Raw genomic sequence first — 23,495 nt, forward strand, 5'->3', positions numbered from 1 at the left:
CAACTATGCAGTGTGAAATAAAAACATTTTTCCCACACAAGACTCAGAGAGTTCTCTAAAAATTCAAGTCCTTAAAATGAACTCAAATTTGATCCTTTTCCCTAATGCATTTGGTTATGACTCTTCTCTCAGTGGTCATTACATTTTTAATAAAATATTTTCAGTGTGCTATAGTTGTATCTTTAATAACTCATATTCAGTTTGCCATATTTACTCCAATCAAAATGAGGTACTCTGAATGTTTAATATTATAGGACTCATAACTCATAACTCTAAAACAAAAAGTAAAAACATAATAACTAAAAAATGAAACATGTTGATAGACATCAATAGAAAAGAAAATACAGTGAAAATAAGTGAATTTGTAAAAATACAGTTTTTGTAAATGTGTGTAATATGTAAGGTTATTGTCATGAGACTTCTAAAGTAACTTGCAAAACTAAATTCTACCACACAGAGAAACCTATATTGGTAAAGACATCACTTACAAATAAAACTATGTCTTTTATCCTATATATCCTGAGTGGGTTTTTACTACCATCTAGTGTTATATCTTAAGAAATACTTTCTTGCAAAAATTAAGTTACAAAAGACACTTTACAATATTACTCAAACATTACTAGAAGATTTAATTAACTGTAGGAAAAAATCACAGTATAGAAAATAGCTATTTTTAAAAAGCTGTCTTATGTAAGAAACCTATTTTCATTACTCTTAAAATTTTTGTTGTATTACTAATTTTGTAATTGTATAACGTACATCAAATCCTTTCTAGGGCTCCCAAATACATACTCAAGTTGCTTCAAAAGACAAAGTAGCTACTACAAAGATTTAGCCCATTAATTCTAGCCAATGCATTCAAAAAGCCAGATAGTTATAGTATAAAATGATTATCAATGTTCTCTCAATCCCAAGAGGTCTATGAAAGGACTTCCTCTTCACCTGACACCTTAAATGCTAGCATTTTAGGTTCCATAAAGAGAGAAAAGCAAAGGTATGGTTATGCTCCTTAGAATCATATTGTTTGCTATTGAATGTCAGTCATCCTTCAACTTGCCAAACACCAAAATGCCTAGTGAAATAAACCCAAACCATTAAAAAAAAAAAAAAAAAACACAAAAACAAAACACCAAGAGGTTGAAAAGGAAGAAGATGAAGCCATGGAAACACATTCTTTTAATGGGTTCAGAAACTATCTTTGTTAAAAGATTTTTACTCCACTAGAAATTATTTTCTCGGGCACCTGGGTGATTCAGTTGGTTAAGCAACTACCTTCAGCTCAAGTCATGATCCCGGGAGTCCCGGGATCAAGTCCCGCATCGGGATCCCAGCTCCATGGGGAGTCTGCTTCTCCCTCTGACCTCCCCTGTCATGCTCTCACTCTCCCTCAAATAAATAAATTCTTTAAAAAAGGAAAAAGAAAAAGAAAAAAGAAATTATTTTCTCAGTCTATGGAATCTAGAGATGAATCCAAAGGATTTAAGCTGTTTTTAGTAAATTAACAATTTAGAAGTCCTGTGGATTCTATTTCAGCAAGGTTTTGCCTACAGCTTTTTTTTACAATATTATATATTAAATTTTATATCATTAACTATGCAGGATTTTTTTTAAATGACACAAAAATATTGTGCTCATGACACATACAAGTAAGATTATGGATCATACCTTTTTAATCCTTCTCATACAAACAGAAATAATCAACCTTTGAAATTGAAATGTAGTAAAATCATCCTGAAGGTATCATGTCTACAATTACTCACTTGAAATGACCTTTCCATTGTTATTGCAAAGTAGTATTCTCTCCGGGGATATCTTCTCTCACAAACCAATACTTGATTGCATATTCTGCCTTTTTCTCCTGTTTGCTTGGTAAACAACTTTTTCCCAATCATTTGTGAGGAAACAGCTTTTGCTTCTTCTGGACTGAAAAAAGAAAAAGAATTCAAATTTTTTTTCTCCTCCAACTGAGAAAAACAAAAACATATGACAACCAAAATTTTATCTCACTTAATATTTATTTTAATTTTTTTAAAAGATTTATTTGAGAAAGAGAGAGAGAGAGAGAGAACACACCAATGGGGGGAGAGGCAGAGGGAGAGAAACTCAAACAGACTCTGTGCTTATTGCGGAGCCCGACATGGGTCAATCCTAAGACCCTGAGATCATGACCTGAGTCAAAATCAAGAGTAGGACACTCAACTGACAGAATACCCAGAAACCCCACTCATTTAATATTTAAATTTCAGTATTTTCATCAATTCAATAATAAGGGATAATTTTTCAAATATATTTTCTCTTTAATAGTGATGATTTTTCTTTAAAAAGCAGGACTTACGAGAAAACTATCTTCACTCCTCCTTTGAGGCCACTTTCAAATGTTCCTTTTCCTCTACCACCAGCTAAAACCTGTGCCTTTATCACAACGTCTTTTGAACCTAGAAGAAAAACACTTCCATTAGATAAGCAGCATGGAATAGCATGCAAAATGTTACTATTATTAAGCATATATATTAAGTGATGTTATTAAATGCAGTAAAGACTCATTTACCCACAATGTCAAAAAATGTAGTCCACATATATAATTTTTCTAGATTAGAACATTAAAACATTCACCATCTAATGCACAAGTTAAAAAATTAGCCATTCATATGATACCATTTCTTAAAGTAGACTGAAAATAATTTTACTTTTCCTTCACACTGAATATCTAGTGCTTTGGAAGATATTAAAAGTACAAAAATTAAGACTCAAATGACTTCCCAACATTTCCCTCCCTTTCTGTTCACATGTAAAATTGCTATCCTGTGAAAATTTGAGTTAAAAATGCTACTCTGAGCAGAATATACATTATAACTTAAGGGAAAACTGCCAGTACTGATATCAACTTACATTGTTCCAGTAACAGAAAGACTTGTTAATACACATTCTTGAGCTACACTGTTATGAGGAGTATTATCAGGAGTTAAACTATATTTATCAGAAGATTCAGGGATGTTACATTTATAAGTCTTAAATTTTTAATTTTTTATAATACTTTTAAAAATTTTTTAAATGAAATTTTTAAAATAAATACCCTGAATTTTTCTTCTTTAACAGGTAGACTGATCTCTCTTCTATCTTCCTCTTTCTAATGTGCTGAAGAAAAGCAGCAAACCAGCTGGTTAACCTGAGTACCTCTCATCATTCACGGTCCAAGGCTACTCCTCTTCGAGGGGCATTCTCTGTCTCCCCAGACACAGAGAATTTCAGAATCTCCTCATTTTGCCTCCTACAGCATTTTGCCTATACTAGCAGTGCAACACTTATATTACATTGTAGCAAAATAATAACCTTATTCTTATTGGTCACAATCCCAAAGCAGTCCCTCATATGTAACTACCAATCCATGCACACACCATGCAGAATGTGGGGACTCTCACCCAGTCAGATAAACCAACCAAATCAAAGAGGTAACAAACACAGCTTCTGATAAAACCAATAAGAACTGACCTAAGTTTACACCCAAACAATCATTTTAAAAGAATGTTTAGAAAATTTATGACGTAAATGAGTCTACATTTAGAAATTAGAAGATGGCCCTTAAGTCAGTCAAGGATGTTTTTTAAAAAGCCATCTTTCTCACACCCCATACCCATCTTTAAAATTTATCCAGAATCTTGACCACTCCTCATCACCTAGTTTGAACCCCGGTCCCAATCACCATTCTATCTCACCTAGATTACCCCCGTCCCTGACAGTATTCTCAAAGCAGTGAAGACAGCACATCACTCCTCTATTTAAAACCTTACAGTGAATGCCCATTTTACTCAAAGTGAAAGTCACACTCCTTACAATGACCTATATAATCCCCCAGTACCCTTACTATTTGTATCTCCTATAACCTCCTCATCGTTCACTCCACTCCAGCTACACTAGTCTCCACTGTTTCCAGGCATATTTCCGCCTTCAGGATTTGGCTCTAATGCTCCCTCCGCCTGGAATACTCTTCATCAGGTACAGGAATCCTCTGCTTTTCAAAAGTTGGCATTACACCACTTCACTTTTACAGAAGACCTACATCAGTTACCTGTTTTCACTAATCAAAAGAAATCCGAAAGTGATCTTTCCTTCTGCAAAAATATCAGTGTTGATTTTGCAGAGAGCCATTACAGAGGCAGCATGTACCCCAAGCCACAAGAGTGGCCAAGCTCTTTACCCAGGAACTATACTCAGCATCCAGCCACCAAAGCTTTGAACTGTGCCTATGAGCATCTGTGCTTTAGCCTAGGGAGGGTCATTTACTGGGTCTGGGAACGCTTAAAATTTTTTCCTAGTAATTAATGCTAACTTCTTTCACTTTCTGCCATTTTGGCCTACAAAAGGTTTCACAAGAATGCTCTACTTTCAGATACCAAAAGACACCTGTAACCATTTGAGAAAGGTCCACATTCCTTTCAAGTTTTTCTTTTTACATCTCATTATCCATTAGGCTTACCCTGATCATTTTATTTAATAGTACAACCTGCCCACCGGGGACCAATCCTCTTTACCCTGCTTATTTATTATTTCCATAGAACTCATCACCTTCAAACATAATATATAATTTTCTCATGTTTACCATTTATTATTTTGCTCCCCGACTAGAATACAGGTTCCAGAAGGGCAGAATCTTCATTGTGTTCACTGATGTTCTCAAGCTCCTGGGAGCGTTCCTAGCATATATTTTCTGAATGTTGAATAAAAGAACATTTAAAAATGGAAAGAATTCTTGCATACCTTGATTTTCCACTGCTCTTTTAAAAACTCAGAACTGGGACCTGTAACTAAAGCTGATTAGAAATGCCTGGTTTACACAAGACAGACCCTTTTCTATCTGCCACAGTCCCCACCATTCCCAGGTAAAAACAACTAATATTAGATGAAGAATAGAGAAAACTTAAAAAAATGTCCTTAAAATGAGCAATAATTTTCTTATTGAAAAGAAAACAGGTAGCCTCTGGGGCAATGGCAAATTACAGAGTTCATGCCCAAACTAAAAGGAGCAGCCACTAGTCATTTTACCTGTTTCTGGTTACCTGGCTTTTCCAGTACTTTAGAAATATTCATTTATATCCAAAGAGGATAAATATGATCCCAACAGTGTAATTATAACATAAAAATGGGCAATAGTTAAACTGGTGATTTGCTGGGCTAAATTCAAACATTCCTAACATTAAACTGAGAACTTAAAAAACTGACCTATTAGAGTAATAAAGCTCTAGTTTTCCAAAATACATTTTACAAGACAAGAAGTCTCTTCCTCCACAAAGTGTCAATTTCCTTTCTTTAGGAATATAAATTCCTTAAGGGCAGAGAAGATTTCTTAAAAGTTCCTTCTAAAAAAGCCCTTCACAACAAAAGAAACACCAAAAAAATTTAATGAATACAGTTTCATCAAGACAAGAGGGATTACAAGAGAAATCTGAGGACAACTGATTGAAACAAAGATTTTATTCAATTCCATTAATTCATTCAACAATTACATCTATATACCAGTTACTTGCTGGAGCCATAGATCTACCAATGAGCAAGAGAGACCTACCTGCCCTTAGAGAGCTTACAGTCTTACTAGATTTGGCCCTTTGCTCTAGTCAGACAAGACCTTTAATGGATTCCAAGGTTGTCTTTAAAATATAGTCAATACCCCTCCTAGCTTTAGTTAGTCATAAATGTCTTAAACATTCTTCATATATATAGTCACTAATAAAGCACTGAGGAGAAGAAAAAAGAAGGCAAAGTCCTATTTTATGCCTTTAGAAATCTCCCTCCAGGCTGTAATTCATTAATTGGCAACCTTTGCACATGTTTATTCAGTCAGGCAAAAATTCCACCTTAATTATACTAGAATCCTATACATTAGGACTAAGACACAGAACGGCTGAGTAAATAAAAAAAACAGACTAATCTATGCTGACTGTAAGAGACTCACTTTAGATATAAGGACACAAACAGACTGAAAGTGAAAGGATGAACAAAGATACTGCATGCAAATGGAAACCAAAAGAAAGCTGGGGTAGCTATACTTATATCAGACAAAATCAACTTTATAACAAAGACTATAACAAGAGACAAAGAAGGGTGTTACATAATGACAAAGGGGTCAATCCAACAATGGGACGTATCATTGGTAAATATTTATGCACCCAACATAAGAGCTCCTAAATATATTAAGCAAACGTTAACAGACACAAAGGGGGAAACAGACAAGCAATACAATTAATAGTAGGGGATTTCAATACCCACATACATCAATCAATAGATCACCCAGACAGAAAATCAATTAGCAAACACAGGCCTTAAACAACATATTCGACCATGGTCTTAAAATATATATACAATGTTCCATCCAAAAGCAACAATAAATATACTTCTCAAGTGCACATGGAACATACTCCAGGAGAGATCACATGGTAAACCACAGAACAAGTCTTAATAAATTTAAGAGGACTGAAATCACATCAAGCATTTTTTCCAACCACAATGGTATGAAACCAGAAATCAATTAAAGGAAGAAACCTGGAAAATTCACAAATACATGGAGACTAAACTGCATGCTGTCAATGGGTCAAGGAAAAATCAAAAAAGAAATAAAAAAATACATTGAGACAAACAAAATGGAAATATACCAAAATTTATGAAATCAGCAAAAGCAGTCTAAGAATCCACAGTAATAAAAGCCTATCTCAAGAAACAAGAAAAGTCTCAAACAAATTAACTCTGCACCTCAAGGAAATAAGAAAGAAGAACAGATGAAGCCCAAAGTTAGTAGAAGAAAGGAAATAACCAAGGTTAGAACATAAATAAAATCAAGATTAAACAATGGAAAAGATCAATGAAAGAAAGAGCTGCTTCCTCAAAAAGATGAACAATATGACAAATCTTCAGCTAGACTCACCACCAACAACAACAGAAAAGAGTGGATTCATAAAATCAGACACAAAAAGATGAGATATTACAACTGAACACTCAGAAATACAAAGAATCAGAGACTACTATAATCAATTACATGACAACAAACTGGATAACCAAGAAGAAATAAATTCCTTGAAACATACAACCTACCAAGACTGGGTTATGAAGAAACATAAAATCTTAACAGATTACCAGTAAGGAGACTGAATCAGTAGTAAAAATCCTCCCAACAAATGGAGGTCCAGATCCAAATGGCTCACTGGTGAATACTACCAACATTTAAAAAAGAGTATCAATCCTTCTCAAACTCTTCCAAAAAATAAAAGAGGTGGGAACATTTGAAATTCGTTTTACAAAGCCAGAATTACCCTGATACCAAAACCAGACGAGGATGCCACAAGCAAAGAAAACTACAGACCAATATCCCTGATGAACATAGACGTAAAAATCACCAACAAAATATTAGCAAACGGAATACAACAATACATTAAAAGAATCATATATACCATCATCAACTGGGATTTATTCCAGGGATGAAGACTGATTTAACATCTACAAATCAGTCACTGTGATACACTATATTAATAAAATGAAGGGTAAAAAATATATGATCATCTCAACAGATGCAAAAAAAAAAAGCATTTGGCAAAATTCAACATCCATTTATGTAAAAACCTCAACAAGGCAGTATAGAAGGAACATACCTCAACATAATAAAGGCCATATATGACAAGCCCACAGCTAAATACCCAACTCAACAGTGAAAAGTTGAAAGCTTTGCCTCTAAGATCAGCAACAAGAGAAGGAGGTCCACTCCTACCATTTTAACACAGAACTGGGAGTCCTAGCTATAGCAATTAGGCAAGAAAAAGAAACAAAAGGCATCCAAACTGGAAAGGAAGAAGTAAAACTGTCACTATTTGCATATGACATGATATTATATAGAGAGAACCTTAAAGATCCCATCAAAAAACCATTAGAATAAATGAATTCACTAATACTGCAGGACACAAAGTCAATACATAAAAGTCAATTGCATTTCTATACATTAATCATGAACTATCAGAGAAATAAAAAAAAAAAACAACTCTAATCTACAACTGCAGCAAAAGAATAAAATACCTATGGATAAATTTAACCAAGGAGGTAAAAGACCTGTGTACTGAACTGTAGGCATTGATTAAAGAAATTGAAGAAGACAAAAATAAATGGAAAGATATTCCATACTAAAAAATTGAAATAATACAGTTAAAATGTCCATACTATCGATAGCAATCTACAGATTCAATTCAATTCCCTATCAAAATTCCAATGGCATTTTTCACAAAATAGAACAAACAATCCTAAAATTAGTATGGAACCAAAAAAACAAACCCAAGTAGCCAATACAATCTTGCAAAAACAGAAAAAAGCTGGCGATATCACACTCCTGGATTTCAAACTATATTACAAAGCTACAATAATCAAAACAGTATACTACTGACATAACAAAACAAAATAGAGAGCCCAGAAATAAAGCCATATATACATGGTCAATTAATTTATCAAAAAGGAGCCAAGAATATAAAAATGTAGAAAAGATAGTCTCTTCAATGAATGGTGTTGGGATGGGGCACCTGGATGGCTCAGTCAGTTAAGCGTCCGACCCTTGATTTTGGCTCAGGTCATAATCTCAGGGTCCTGGGATCAAGCCCTGTGTTGGGCTCCGCACTCAGCAGGGAGTCTACCTGGAATTCTCCCTTTCTCCCTCCCGCCCACACTTGCTTGCTTTCTGTCTAAAAATAAATAAATCTTAAAAAGTTTTTAAATAAATAACTAAAAGAAATGATGTTGGAAAATTAGATAGCCATATGCAAAAGCATGAAACTCAACCACCATCTTACACCATACAGAAAAATTAACTTGAAGTGCACTAAAGACTTGAACATAAGACCTAAAAATACCCCATAAAATTCGAAGAAGAAAACAGACGTGGTAAGCTCTTTGACATTAGGTCTCAGTGATGATGTTTTCAATCTGACACCAAAAGTAAAAGCAACAAAAGCAAAAATAAGTGGGATATATCAAATTAAAACACATCTGCATACCAAAGGAAATCATCAACAAAATAAAACAGGAACCTACTGAATGAGAGAAAATATTTTCAAATCATTTCATAATCATAACTCTGACAACATCCAAAACACATAGAGTACTCAAACAACTCAATTATAGGAAAAAAAGTGATTAAACAACAGGCAGAAGATGTGAAAACATTTTTCCAAAGACATACAAATGGCCAGCAGACATATAAAAAAGATGCTCAAAATCACTATTTATGAGGGAAATCCAAATCAAAACCAGAAAAAGACATATTTCATACCTGCTACAATGGCTATTACAGAAAAAAGACAAGGAATAACAACTGTTGATGAGGATCTGAAGCAAAGGGAACATTCATGCACTGTTGATGGGAATATAAATTGGTGCAGCCTTCTGGAAAACAGTAAAGAGGTTCCTCAAAAAAACTAAAAATAGAACTACTATATGATACAGCAGTTCCACTTCTGGATATTTATCTGAAGAAAACACTAACTTGAAAAAATACATGTACCCCATGTTCACTGCAGCACTATTTACAATAACCAAGATATGGAAACAACATCCCTTGATGGATGAATGGGTAAAGAAATTATGGTATATGCACATGGTGTGTGTGTGTATTCAGCCACAAAAAAAAGAGTAACATTTTGCCATTTGCAACAACATGGATGAGGATCTGATGGCTAAGTTAAGAAAGCCAGAGGAAAAAAAAAAAAAAAAAAAAGAAAGCCAGAGAAAGACAGATTCCATATGAATGGAATAGATACAGAGAACAGATTAGTAGCTGCCAGAGGAAGGGGGTAGGGGATAGGAAAAATGGATGAAGGCAGTCAAAATTAAAGAAAAAAAAGAAAAAGATGGGACTTAAGAACCATTTCAAACTTCTAACCTCCTAAGACATAAGAATAAGTTTATGTTTTAAGCAATTAAAAAATATGTAGCAAATATAAGTACTATTGTTAATGAAATTTAGAACTTGGCAATTAAAGTCTACTCTAAAAAAAAGGATCAACAAAATATGCAAAAAGACAGACTAGTCACGCAACATAAATTTCACTAGGTTGAACAATTTTCAAGCAACAAAATGATTACACTGTGTCTAATTTCAAACATGAAAAGTCAATTGGGTTGCAATTCTATTTAGGGTAACAGAGAAACTAAGATGTATTTGTAGCTGAACTATGTACTACGGTTTCCCCTTTTAAAATTCTATGAAGCACAGCTTTTAAAAGATTTTATTTATTTATTTATTTAACAGATCTCTATCACAAGTAGGCAGAGAGGCAGGCAGAGAGAGAGAAAGAAGCAGGCTCCCGGCTGAGCAGAGAGCCCGATGTGGGGCTCGATCCCAGAACCCTGAGATCATGACCTGAGCCAAAGGCAGAGGCTTGAACCCACTGAGCCACCCAGGCGTCCTGAAGCACAGCTTTTAATAGTTCCTCTGAAAATTAGAACAAAAATGGGAGAAACTTCCCAAGCCTAAAAGATACTATTCTTGGCAATACAGAATCATGAAATCAATGAGATGTCTACTACAGACTTATTATTAAAAATGGATATGAGGGGGGAACCTGAGTGGCTCAGTTGGTTAAGACTGCCTTCAGCTCGGGTCAGGATTTCAGGGTCCTGGGATCAAGTCCCACATCAGGCTTCTTGCTCAGCGGGGGAGTCGACTTCTCCCTCTGCCTGATGCTACCCCCTGCTTGTGCTCTCTCTCTCTCTAATAAATAAATAAAATCTTTTTTAAAAAAGTGGTTATGAGGGGATGCCTGGGTAGCTCAGTTGGTTAACTGTCTGCCTTCAGCTCAAGTTGATTCCAGGGTCCTGGGATAGAGTCCTGCATTGGGCTCCTTGCTCAGCAAGAACTTGCCCTCTTCTCCCTCTGCCTGCTGTTGCCCCGCCTGTGTGCACACAAGAGCGCTCTCTCTGACAAATAAATCTTTCCAAATAATAAATAAATAAGTAAAAAAATAAAATAAAAATGGATATGAAAAGGGGAGCCTCGGTGGCTCAGCTGTTTAGACCTCTGACTCTTGATTTTGGCTCAGGTCATGATCTCAGGGTCCTGGGATCAAGCTCTATGTCAGGCTCCATGCTCAGCCAGGAGTCTGCTTGAGATTCTCTCTCTCCCTCTGCCCCTACCTCTGTGCATGCTCTCAATCTCTCTCTCTCTCAAGATAAATAAATCTTTTAAAAAATGGGTATGAGAAAACCAGTCTATTAAAACACACACACACACACACACACACACACAAAGGAAAAGAAAAGAAACTAGATTTCTTCCCAACCACTCTTCCATCCCTAACTTCAATTATTCATAACAGGCAAAACTAGCCTCCAGGCCAGTATATCCAACTTTTTTCACATCACGATATACACAGAAAATTATAGAATTTGTAGGGAATACTGGGGAAAGAGGCCAGGGCTATTTCAGGAGTCACCAGTTGTAGGCTCAGTGGCCCCAGACCCCATGCTAACTCACAGAACTGAGGGGAAGCAAGTTTGGCCCACCTGTAATGCATTTATATCTTACTGTTTCAGTTGGTGATGTAAGAGTTCTAATAAATGGGAATTATTACTTTGTGAGTTGTTCAAAAATTCAAGAAGCAAAGTAGCCAAAATCAAAATTGGGAATTGCTAGCCAGATGGACAGAGCCAGGTGTATTTCTAAGGCACCTTATACCATACCTTATTAGATCCTATAAACATTTTCTGACATTAATGACTCCCAACAAAAGACAAAACTGTCCTCAACATCTTCAGAGTAGTTGCTAAATATATCTTTTAAAAGTAGCATTTCTGGGGCACCTGGGTGGCTCAGTGGGTTAAAGGCTCTGCCTTCAGCTCAGGTCATGATCCCAGGGTCCTGGGATCGAGCCCCGCATTGGGCTCTCTGCTCAGCAGGGAGCCTGCTTCCCCATCTCTCTCTGCCTCCCTCTCTGTCTACTTGTGATTACTGTCTGTCAAATAAGTAAAAAAAATTTAAAAAATAAAAAAGTAGCATTTCTGAGTCTCTCAATTTAAAAGACCTCCTTAATCACTAATCCCACTTCCATACTATAATCATCATCTGCAGTGTTACTTGACAAAAACATACTTTCTAGATGAACAAGATACCTTCTGTTCCAAGGGGCTCAAAATCAGAGCTGTCTACTTGCTCCTTACTTCACATAAGTCCTGGTCCCAGAGACCTTCCCAGAAATACTCATAATTAGAGTATACCCTGCACATGTTAACTATTCTTTCTTCCTTTAATTATTAAAGGAAAGCATCATTAAAGCTTATAAGGAGTAAGGAAACCAAGAAACTGGTAGCCAAATAAATCCTACTTGTTTTATGAAAAAGTTCCTACACAGATTTTTTTTTTGACGAAACAATGAATTTTGACTAAATGAGCAAATATATGGAAAATACAGGAAAACGAATTATAGTGATTCAGAAATAGAAAAACGAATTATAGTGATTTGGAAACAAAATAGTTTTTACCAACTTCATTATATATAAATCAGGCCTTACTGACACTGGCATGAAAAACATTTTAAGCTTCAGCATTACAACAAAGGAAAGAATTGGTAAACAAAAAATCATCAACGTGAGGGATTAGACTAATAAAAATAAAAGAACAAAGTCAAGGGTCTAAATTTCATTCTTAAGGACAGAAGGGCAAAATAAGAAAACCTTATACTTTCTCAACTGCATTTCCAATTTTTCCCTCCTACTTAGCTGACTCTTCTTTAGAAATTAAAGTTTAGGTCATACAGATAAGATCAAATCTCAAGGGAATAGTTATTAATAAGTAGCCTTTGCAAGAAATACTACAGAAATACAAAGTACAATCACGAGTTTTCTTTACACTTGACCTTTAAGAGCCTCTACTATACAGTGTTTTGAAGGTAAAAGTGAGGCACATCTTTTACCATGCACAAGTTCCAGCTACAGGTCACAATTAACAAAAATTTCCCCCAAATTAATATCAATTTACACAAGGCTTTCAACGAATAAAAAAAGTGTACTTATAACCTGAAAAAAGAGGACTTTTTTCTGATTAACAAAAAATTAAACTGTCAATGAAAAATCATGTTTCCAAGTAAACATCTCATTCAAAAATATAACATATGACATATGTCTGAACTTGTACATGCCCTCACTTTTAAAGAAAAACTCATTCTAGAAACAAATAAGTTCAAAACGAGAATAAAACTTTAAAAATTTTAAACATTTTTAAATGTTCCACTGTCTTCTTAAAACACTAATAAAAGCAAAGTCTTCACCAAAGCACATTCAAAGCCTTATTAATCAAGTATACATACAACAGAGATTGTGCTAATCTACGTAAAATTGGTGGAATTTTAAATATTGTTAAAAATAAAATGCAACATATAGCTACTACATTACTCGTTGTTATGGCCTCATATTAAATCATTAAAAATGTAAGGGGCGCCTGGGTGGCTCAGTGGGTTAAAGGCTCTGCCTTCAGCTCAGGTCATGATCCCAGGGTCCTGGGATCGAGCCCCGCCTCAGGCTTTCTGCTCAGCAGGGAGCTTGCTTCCCCCCTCTCTCTCTGCCTGCCTTTCTGCCTGCTTGTGATCTCTGTCTGCCAAATTTAAAAAAAAAAAAAAAAAAAAAAATCTTTATATCATTAAAAATGTAAAGTGAAGGATACCTTCTAGAGTCAGTATTTTTTAATTATGAGATTAATATAAATTAACAAAATTCAAATTAACAAAAGCTATTTAGTTTTCTGTTAGCAATAAAAGACTTTTTACTAATAAACATGGGCAAGTACTTAATTCATTTAACAAATATCAATAGTTCTTGATTACATAAGTGTCATGTACTCTTCTAAGAGTCCAGGATATATCACTGGACAAAATAAGACAAAGAAACCCTGCTCTCATGGAGCTTACAGTCTAGCACTCAGCTTTGCCCCTCCCTCCCCCCACCCTGGTTCCATACTTTTCCTGTCAAGAGAAAGTTGGGGGAGTTTTATTAGACCTCTTTACAACCATATAAACAGCTAAGATTTTCTTCATTATTTTCTTGAAGAATCATCACAGACACCAGTCTTTTAAGCTTTAGAATATTAAACAGAACTTTCTTCCCATAATTATTCTACAACTAAAGACAGGACTTTAAAGGCTTCCTAATGCCAATATAATTGGTTCTTAAATTACTAGCTCTATGGGAGCTCAAAATAATCTCATAATTTCAGAATGTCAACAATCATAAAGTTCCACCTTCCCTTTTAAGTAAATAAAATTTATTTTTTAAAAAATAAAACAAATCCTATAAGCTGTTATAAACTGTAAGTAAAGTTTACATTTTATCAGAAGTGCCCATGTCAAAGTGGCCTAAGTTTTTCTTAAGTTAGTACCTAATTTTTTGGCAACTGCATAAGCTTCATCTGGTGATTTTGCCACATGTCCTTTGGGAATGGAGACACCAGCTTCTTGCAACAATTCCATACTCATGTATTCATGTAGTGAGAGATTCCTTTGTTGCTGCTGCTGTATTTGGAGTCCATGGTTGTTAAAAAATCCAGAACTTCCCAGAACCTAAAGAAATTGGGGACATATTATATATGACAGTAATTTGGAACTTATTAAAAACACTTTCTCAAAATACTTTTTTATATACAGTACTTGGTTCTTCATAACTGTAATAAAACTGTTACATTAAAACATCAAAGAATAATATTCAGAGTACCTAAATTATAACCTAAGAGCTAACCTACCAGCTAAATATCAAATGTTACCCTTGTAGTTTTAACTATTTTCTCATCATGTCTAATCTTACTTTTTATTTGAGCTCCACTACCATATCCCTAATGACCTACAGAGCATTTCTACCTCAATGCCAAATTCAGCAGATCTAAAACCAACCTCATCTTTTCCAACAAACCAAAAGTCCTTCCCATTTTCTTCTCTCCATCATTCTTCCAGCACCTAACAAATCACTTGGCACTAGATATATGGTAGTTAGTTGAGTGATAGTTGAGTGATTCCTCTTTCAAACACTTAAGACCAAACGCTGGTTTCATCTGTAGTGATCACTGTGGTATGCTACTCAGATTCCCCTTTCATAGCCCAGCTGCTGGGAGTGCTGGCTACTGACAGCTCTCAGCTGAGTCCTCTCACTGGCACTTCCTTGCCCAAAGTCACACCTTCCCATTGTCAGCCTGCATCCAATGACTGGTGGATGGGGTTTAAGGTAAGGTTATAAAGTCCTAGCACCTCACCCCAATTTGGGATAATTCTGAGGGACCATCTTAGTTCCAGATCTCCCAGAGGAAAGGCAAAAGTTCCTACTGCAACTGCACCACAGTTCTACTTCTCCCTCTACTCATGCCTCCTTCCTTCACTCCCACAGGTGTTGATCCAGACACCACTTTCCAGCTGATTTCCTCAATGAAACTCTTCATTTCATAGCCTGTAAATATCGAAATTCCTCAATCCTATCAACTTTATATGACAATATGTAGAACAAATTAAGTGCTATGAAAGACCTGGAAGAATGAATTGAAATTACACATTTAAGTATTATCCATACATTTTCATTCTCTAAACAAGGAATGCAGAATACTGAAACACAGCTCATATGAAACACATAACAGCATAAGATTTGAATTTAAAGGGATCATATATACAGTCTATTTCTTTTTAATATAAAATATTGGAAACCATTTACTGATAGTCCATGTTATAGACGGTTAAGAGGATTAGAAATGTGCAGTTCTGGACTATCAACTATTGCTTTATTAAACAGTCTTTCTTGAAGGAAGTTCATGAGCCATCTGTATCAAAATTACCTGGGATGTTGTCTAAAAATGCAGATTCTGGGGCCCCACTCGAATCTACAAAATCTCTGGAATGGGCCTCAGGTAATCTGCATTCACAACAAGTCATTCACCTGATTCTTAAGCACCCTACAGTTTGAGAACTCTAGTCTAAAAAGTCAGTCACACCAAGTAACAACTTGTTTCTGTTTCGCCTGGTAAGCTAAAATCCTGAATAACATCTCAGCAGAGAAACTCAACTCCCTGATTTACTGTCACTTCAGTATTAAAAACCAGCAACATCCCAAACCGTTCATTATACATCTACTTTCTGAAATCCCATTCCTGGGTATATACCCAACAGAAATGAGTGCTTTGTCTACCAAAAGCCATATTCATAAGAATATCCATAGTGGGCTTATTCATTAAAAAATAAAAATGACTCAATCACCCATCAACAGAAAAAAATACAGCATATTCACATACTAGAATCCTACAGAGAAATTTTTTTAAAATACCTGTTGCTCACAAAACAATGGATTCATCTCAAAGACATAATTTTGAGGAAAAGAAACCAGATACAAGAATACATATTTATATTTTTAATATAGTTCAAAACCAGTCAAAATTAGTGATAGAAGTCAGTCAGAATTAGTGCTCACCTTCTGTTGGGGAATACTGATAAGGGGAGAGGACATGGGTGCTTCTGAGGGCTGAAAGTATTACATATCTTGATCTGAATGGTGGCTACACAGATTTATACATACGTAAAAATTAATCTAGCTACCCAAAGTTGTACACTTTATATAAATTATACCTCAAAATAACAATAAAAATAAGAGGGGAAGAGGAGTACCGAGCAGAGCTTGGTAAAAACAGTTATACATTCAAACATTTTTTGAATGCCTATATACCAGACACCGTGCAAGGGATGTTAAAAGAATAAAACCGACTTGGTCCAGCCACAGAATTCATTTAATGTAAATGAGCATGTAAATGAACACCTACAACACACACATGAGCATTCAGAGTCATTACATGGCACCTAATTAGCTGGACAGACTAGAAAAAATACTACAGAGGCCTGATCCCAGCTTGAAAATAAAACAACTTGGGGCTACTGAGTGGCTCAGTCAGTTAAGGACCCGGCTCTTAGCTTCAGCTCAGGTCCTGAGCTCATGGTGGTTAAGATGGAGGCCCCAGCAGGTTCCAGGCTCAACTGTAAGTAGGCTTCCCCTCTCCCTCTCCGCCTGCCCCACCCCCCAACTCACAGTTGCACTCTCTCTCAAATAAATAAATCTTTTAAAAAATCAATAAATAAATAAAAATAAAATAAAATACCACTTTGGGAACAACTGGGGAAATCTAAAACTAAATTTCCCAAGTATGATAACTACAAATTTCCTAAATATAACTATGTTGTGGTTATTTAGGAGAATGTCTTCACCTTTAAAAGGCGTGTACTATGGGATGCCTGGGTAGCTCAGTCAGTTAAGCATCTGCCTCAGGCTCAGGTCATGATCCCAGGGTCCTGGGATGGAGCCTGAGCCTTGCATCAGGCTCCTCCCTCTGCCTGCAGCTTCCCTTGCTTGTGATCTCTCTCCCTCCCTCTCTCTGACAAATAAATATCTTAAAAATAAATAAATAAAAATAAATAAAAGGCATGTGCTAAAATAATATCTAGGGATAAAGCGCCATGTTATCTACCAGCTAGTCTCAAATGGCTGAGCAAAAATAAATGAATGTAATTTTATACATACATGCGCATATAAACATGAATGTAGTTTTTTAAAGATAAAGCAAATGCGGCAAAATGTTAAATATAGATGAAAGCAATATATGTGCTCACTGTACGATTGCTGGAACATTCTATCAGTTTGAAATTTTCCCCAAAGAAGTTCAGGGTAAACCAATGACACAAAGCTCTAAGTATATTTTTACAGTTTCTTTCAAATATCTATATTCACAAAGAATCAGTAGTACTCATAAGGTAATGCTGCTAACTTTTATACCCCTTTAAAGGTTTTGTAATATCTGAAGTGTGGATAATCCTTTCCTTGCACCCCTAGAAGTTATGACTTGAAATGTGTTTTTTTAATTATGCTGGTAATAAATATTCCTACAGAATCACAAGGATTCCCACATTTAAGTCTTTGCCTTTCTCCACATCATCGCTTAGAAGTTTCCTACTGCCAAAAGGCCACCAATTCCTGGCCAAATCCTTATACTACCACCCATTTAATCATCCACCCATTTAATCATTCACCAATTCAAAAGGGGAAAATGTAGTTACTGAAAAATGTGATTCACGACGAGAAAATATTTAAAATTAGTTCATCTGCTCATAACCTGAACTATTTTATCAGACATACACTGGACAAAATATACAGAGAAACTAGACCAGGGTTAGAGAACTAAACATAATGTTTAAGAATATTTGCTAAACTCAGTGTGTGACCTTGAACAAGTTTCCTAAGATCCTGCGCCTCTGTGTCCTCATCTACAAAAGCAAGGGGTTAGATTAAGGGCCTTCCAAATTCTAAAGCTGTATTTTCTAATGTGTGGGTGGAAAAGAAGAGATGTTTTAAGACAATAAACTAGGCACCTCCATATGGAGAGACAAGAGCTTTTAAAAGAATTTCCAAAAGGACAGGTGAAAACATTTGTTCACCAAGTCTTCATTTTCTAAAAAAAAGACAGCACTCTTTAAGACTCATAAGAAGGAAGTTCAAGGCCAAAAAATATCACTTCTCCTATTGAGAAACATACTCATGTAATTCACTGCCTCCAGATTTAGAGTATTAAAATCAATTCATTTTTGTCATGTCCAAGAAGTTAATTTCAGAACGTAATCTAAAACTCTGGAATTCACTTATGAAGCAATCGTGCCCTTTCGCAAGTTTCTTGGTGTCAACGTTAGAACAGGCCAAGTCTTGAAGAGCAGATTCAAGCACACAGGCTTTGGAGCCGGACGGTTCTGGAATTACGCCTTAGCTTTGCCCCTACCTGCTCTGTGACGGAGCCCGAATTACTAGCTCTCCAGGCCACAATTTCCTCATAAATGATGAGGATATTAATGACGACCTTATAGTGTTGCTGAAAAGCCTAACAAGAAACTACAAGTAAAATGCCCAGCTCAGTACCTGGCCCACAGTAAACACTCCAAAACAAAAAACCAAAACAAACACACACTTGTGATTATTATGCTATACTCGACCCAGAAATGAAGTGATCCAAAAGATAACTGTCTTACTTCCCCAGCTGGTAAGCTGGTAAACATCATCTTATTACCACCCTTAACAAACAGAACAGGTGGGAAACTTCCCTGCCTCTTCCCAGAACAGACCAGTCAGCAAGCTGATCCTGTGAAGACATTCCCACCTATGACAGCTCCCCAGGGACAGAAAAGTACATCTGAAGGGCATTTCCCCCCTCCCCACAGAAGGGCCGCGGAAGCCTCTGCCCACTGCGCGGGGTGAGGTAAAAGCAGCAGAAACTGCCCAGGCCCCTACACCTCCACTCAGAAGCTCCCCTCACCCGCCTCCCCGCCGGCCCTCAGAAACTGAGAGGGCAGGCGCAGCCGAATGGCCCGACTCCTCGCGAGCTGAGGACGAGAGCAGAACGCCGCAAATATGGGCCCGCTCGCAGCCACAACCACAGCGGGCAGTCCTCCAGGGCAAGCCGCCCGCGGGCCCGGCTGGGCAACCCCATGTCACCCAATGTCACCTATTGCAAAGTGTCCCCGAGCCGGGCCTCACATCCCCTCACACCTCACCCACAGGAGCCACGTCTCCCACCTCGCCCTTCCTCCTGCCGACCCTCGAAGAGATAGCGGGCTGGGCCGCAATACCTGGGCGGCTGCCCGCAGCGCAGGCCGGGACCCGCGGCTCCTAAGGGCGGTGGTAGCCAATAACCGGCTGTAGAACATGGAGGCCGCCATTTCTGAGCCCGACCCCGTCCCCTCGGCGCCGTGCGCAGGCGCAGAAGCGCGAGGCGCCCGGAGACCCAGCTGCTCCTGACGCGCACTCCAACCCCTGGCCCCACCCATGGCGGGCGGGACTTCTGGTTAATTCTGCGAATGCGGATTCCCTTAGCAGAGATTGCCAGTTCAAGCAAAGTTGGGCTTGACAGGCACAGAGCAAACTTTGACCTTTAGAGCTAACCACCGCAGCCTCAGTATGCGACCTGTGACCAGAAAGCAACCCGAACACTTCCTAGTAAAGTGGTAAGATGTGGTATTGGACAGATGACCAGCCTCGCCATCCGCGTGATCCCAACTTCTCTGAGGCTCAGTTGCCTTATCCGTAAGATGGGGTTCATTGAAAAACTAAGCACTCAGTGTCTGCTTTGTGCCAAAGCCTGTGTTGATACAGCAGTGAATAAAACACCGATTCTACCTTTAAAAAAAAAAAAAAAAAAAAAAGACGATCAGCCACTAGTTACCAATCCAAATGGCATACAGAATCGCCTAGGAAGCTTTAGAAAAACTTGTTTCACCAGACCCGTCTGAGGATGGAGTCAGGAATCTATATTTCTTAGAGCTCTCAGTGAATGACATACACACTGAGCATTGAAAACCCTGAGATGAGACGTGTGCCCCATTAAGACTTGACCACTGGACACACGGCGCCTATTTTCCTCTGGATATGTGGTTTTAAAATGTGTCGAAGAGTTTTCCGTGTAAAAGATGTTAACCCAGGAATAGATTGGAGGGACTGACCAGCATTATACAGGCTCTGGTAGCTGCTTCTGAAGTACAGTGGCCCAATGCACAGAACAGCACTGTATAAAGAAAAAAAAAAAAAAAAGGAATCTAAAACAGCCTATCAACTTAGGGAATGGAAAAGGGCCTTCTGCAGTTCCCCAAATCTCTGAGCTCTTAAAGACAAAACTTTCTCAAGGACTTTTTCATTTCACTGCACTTATGCAGGACTGTCCTCAAAGCTCGCTTCATCACTAAAAGATATTATGTACAGTTAGAAATAGGGAGAGTGAGAAGAAGACATTGGTAGTTCAAATGTCTCTTGCTCTACCCTTCTACTGCCAATCATTGCCAGTCAAATAAAATCTAGATAATCTGCCCAAAAAGCTGGGGCTAGGACCTACCAGCTTCTGTTGGAAACACCTATCCCATCAGATATGAATAGGACATACTTATTTTCAAGCCATTTTTTTAATTGCTAGTAAACACAGCAGTTGAACAACCAGGTACAACAAACCATCTGAGTCCAAGACCAGTTATTTAAAGGGCACACGGGTAAACTCAGAATAAGTCAATGTGCTAAAATAAGATGTAAGGCTTTACCCCTGGTAGGAGCCTGAGTGGCTCCACACCTTTCAAGTCTGCATCACAGGTGAACCATTACACATCTCCCCTGTTGTGTCCTCTTCAACCCTAGCTTAAAAACAGGGAAGGCAGCAGCAGAAATATGGAGTAAGTCAAGAAGTGAGAAAGAGAACATGCAGATTATGTGGGATTGGCTCCTTTGGAAACCTAAGCAAGAGGCAGAGGTGCACTCCTTCTTCAGCACTCCTTGACTGTGTTCAGAGCTCTGTATGCCTGGATACCTCATTAAAAGAATTCAGTGAGGTAAAATGATGTGACTCCTACCTGCTAATCTTGTTTCATCATCAGGCAATCAGCCTTAAAAAATGAAATTGCTTTACTAAGAAACTACTTTTTCCACAACAAACACTTTTATAATTTTTTTCTACAGGGATCTCAGAAACTAGTAGGCAGAATGTATTAAGTAGAACATGTAGAGGTGGAGGGTAGGGGAGAGTATATGAGGAAGTGGGGGGGGGGAAGAATTGTACTTCATGTATAATGCTATTCTTATGCTCGACAGTAGTCCCCTACTTTGTATATCTCTGCCTCTACCTGGAGATTAAGGATGGGTGTGGTATGCAGGAAAAAGAGGAAAAGAAATTTCCTAGGGAGAGACTTTAATTTTTTTCACAGTCCTTTCAAATGATTAAAGGATATAACATCTGATGTAGCAAAATCATTGAAGGTATAATAATACCACCCACATTTTACTGCCTAGAGTGAAGACTTATCTAAACTGTCCTATTGGTTAGGTGATGGGGATTGAGGAGTGCGCTTGCTGTGATGAGCACTAGGTGATGTATGGAAGTGATGAATCACTATATTGTACACCTGAAACTAATATAACACTGTTAACTAGCTGGAATTAAAATAAAAACTTTAAAAAATCTTTTAACTCACTTAACAAATAACTTTGCTGTATTTGAAATCAATATAAATGGAATTATAGAAGAAAGAGCTGACTTGGAAATGTTAGCAGTGCCTATCAGTGTTAACACCATCTAGATTCAAGAGACTAAATATGTAGCCAGCTAGTGAATACAGACTTACCAACACAGGTGAAAAAAGTGGCTTTCATGAATGACATTGAAAATGCAATGGATAAAATGATGGAGACTGATTCAAACTTAGAAACAAGTATGACAATTCACTAAGGTACAGAAAAGATGTTTGGGTTGTATTGTAAGTGATACAAAAAGAAGAAGGCAAGTTTGAAATGTAGTTCAAATTATTCTTGCTAAATTTCTTTTAAAGATTTTATTTATTTATTTGATGGATAGAGATCACAAGTATGCAGAGAGGCAGGCAAAGAGAGAGGGAGAAGCAGGCTCCCTGCCCAGCAGAGAGCCTGATGAAGATGTGGGGCTTGATCCCAGGAGCCTGAGATCAGGATCTGAGCCGAAGGCAGAGGCTTAACCCACTGAGCCACCCAGGCGCCCCTCTTGCTAAATTTTGTTACAGAGAAATGACACACTTGAAATTCTCAAAAAATAATAAATTGTCCTATTGTTAACTTTAGAATTAATAAAATTACCAAGTGCTTCAGAAACAACTTCCAATATATCTGCTTACCCCGAACTTCTATTGATGGCTGCGTGAATAATGGCAATTTACTGAACACTTAGTTTTTGGTGCCAGATAATTACATACTTTATTTCCTATCCTTTATTTTATCATGAGACATTTTCAGAATTCTCTGGTTTTCAACCTTATTCCATTTTATCCATCCAATCCGTGCCAAAGAAAGAAACAGCTACCAGATTTATACAGAGTATAAGGGTGAAGGAAGAGGACATACAATGTTTACACAAGATTTCTCTTAGTTCTCTTGAAGCCTCAGAAGTAATAGTAGGAACACTTATCTAGATCACCCTAGAATGGCAGTAGCAAAAGACAGGGAAAACAGAGGTTCGGAAACAATAAGTAACTTGCCCAGAGTCAATAGCTTTTACTTGATTCCTCCAGAACAACATCTGAATTGGTTCTGTATGGCAAGAAGAGAATTCGAGAAAGTAACTAAGATTCATATCATCTTATCATTTTCATTAACCTTTTACTTTTCACTCCATTCATTACCTAAAGGAAAGAATGATGCTTCAGACCATCAGAAGACAGGTTCTGAGGTGTAAATGCAAGGGCTGAGAACTGCAAAAGACTGAACTTCAAGTTTCAAAAGCCAGAACAAAGAAGGACTCAAGGAAAGTTTATGCCTCAGAAATAGAACTGGAATTTCCTCTCTCCTAGAGAATATGGAGAGAGGAAAGTGGGAGAAAGCAAGACACTTTGGTGGTTCCTTGGGGAGGGCCCCTGTGTCGTATACTTTCCAATGCCATTGTGTCCCGGATGAAGGGTTATTCCACTCCCAAAGAGTTTTGGGGA

The 23,495-nt window shown here is 37.3% G+C and overlaps 1 protein-coding gene across 2 annotated transcripts in view; it reads right to left on the reverse strand.

The window, feature by feature from the left end:
- The window catches only part of SUCLA2 (succinate-CoA ligase ADP-forming subunit beta), a 47,400-nt gene extending 27,579 nt beyond the window's left edge, over positions 1–19,821 (reverse strand). The window contains exons 1-4 of one of the 2 annotated variants that reach the window (XM_080799864.1): positions 19,638–19,821; positions 14,387–14,567; positions 2,336–2,435; positions 1,761–1,923 (exon numbers count right to left, since the gene is read on the reverse strand). In XM_080799864.1, coding sequence (XP_080655990.1) covers positions 1,761–1,923; positions 2,336–2,435; positions 14,387–14,567; positions 19,638–19,727 — 534 coding nt within the window. In that variant the 5' untranslated portion in view covers positions 19,728–19,821. Of the gene's footprint in view, positions 1–1,760; positions 1,924–2,335; positions 2,436–14,386; positions 14,568–16,449; positions 16,535–19,637 lie in introns of those variants that run through there. The other variant, XM_080799865.1, reaches the window with a different exon arrangement.
- Positions 19,822–23,495: the final 3,674 nt, after the last annotated feature.

The sequence above is a fragment of the Martes martes genome (assembly GCF_963455335.1).
Source record: "Martes martes genome assembly, chromosome: 3".
Taxonomy (NCBI): domain Eukaryota; kingdom Metazoa; phylum Chordata; class Mammalia; order Carnivora; family Mustelidae; genus Martes; species Martes martes.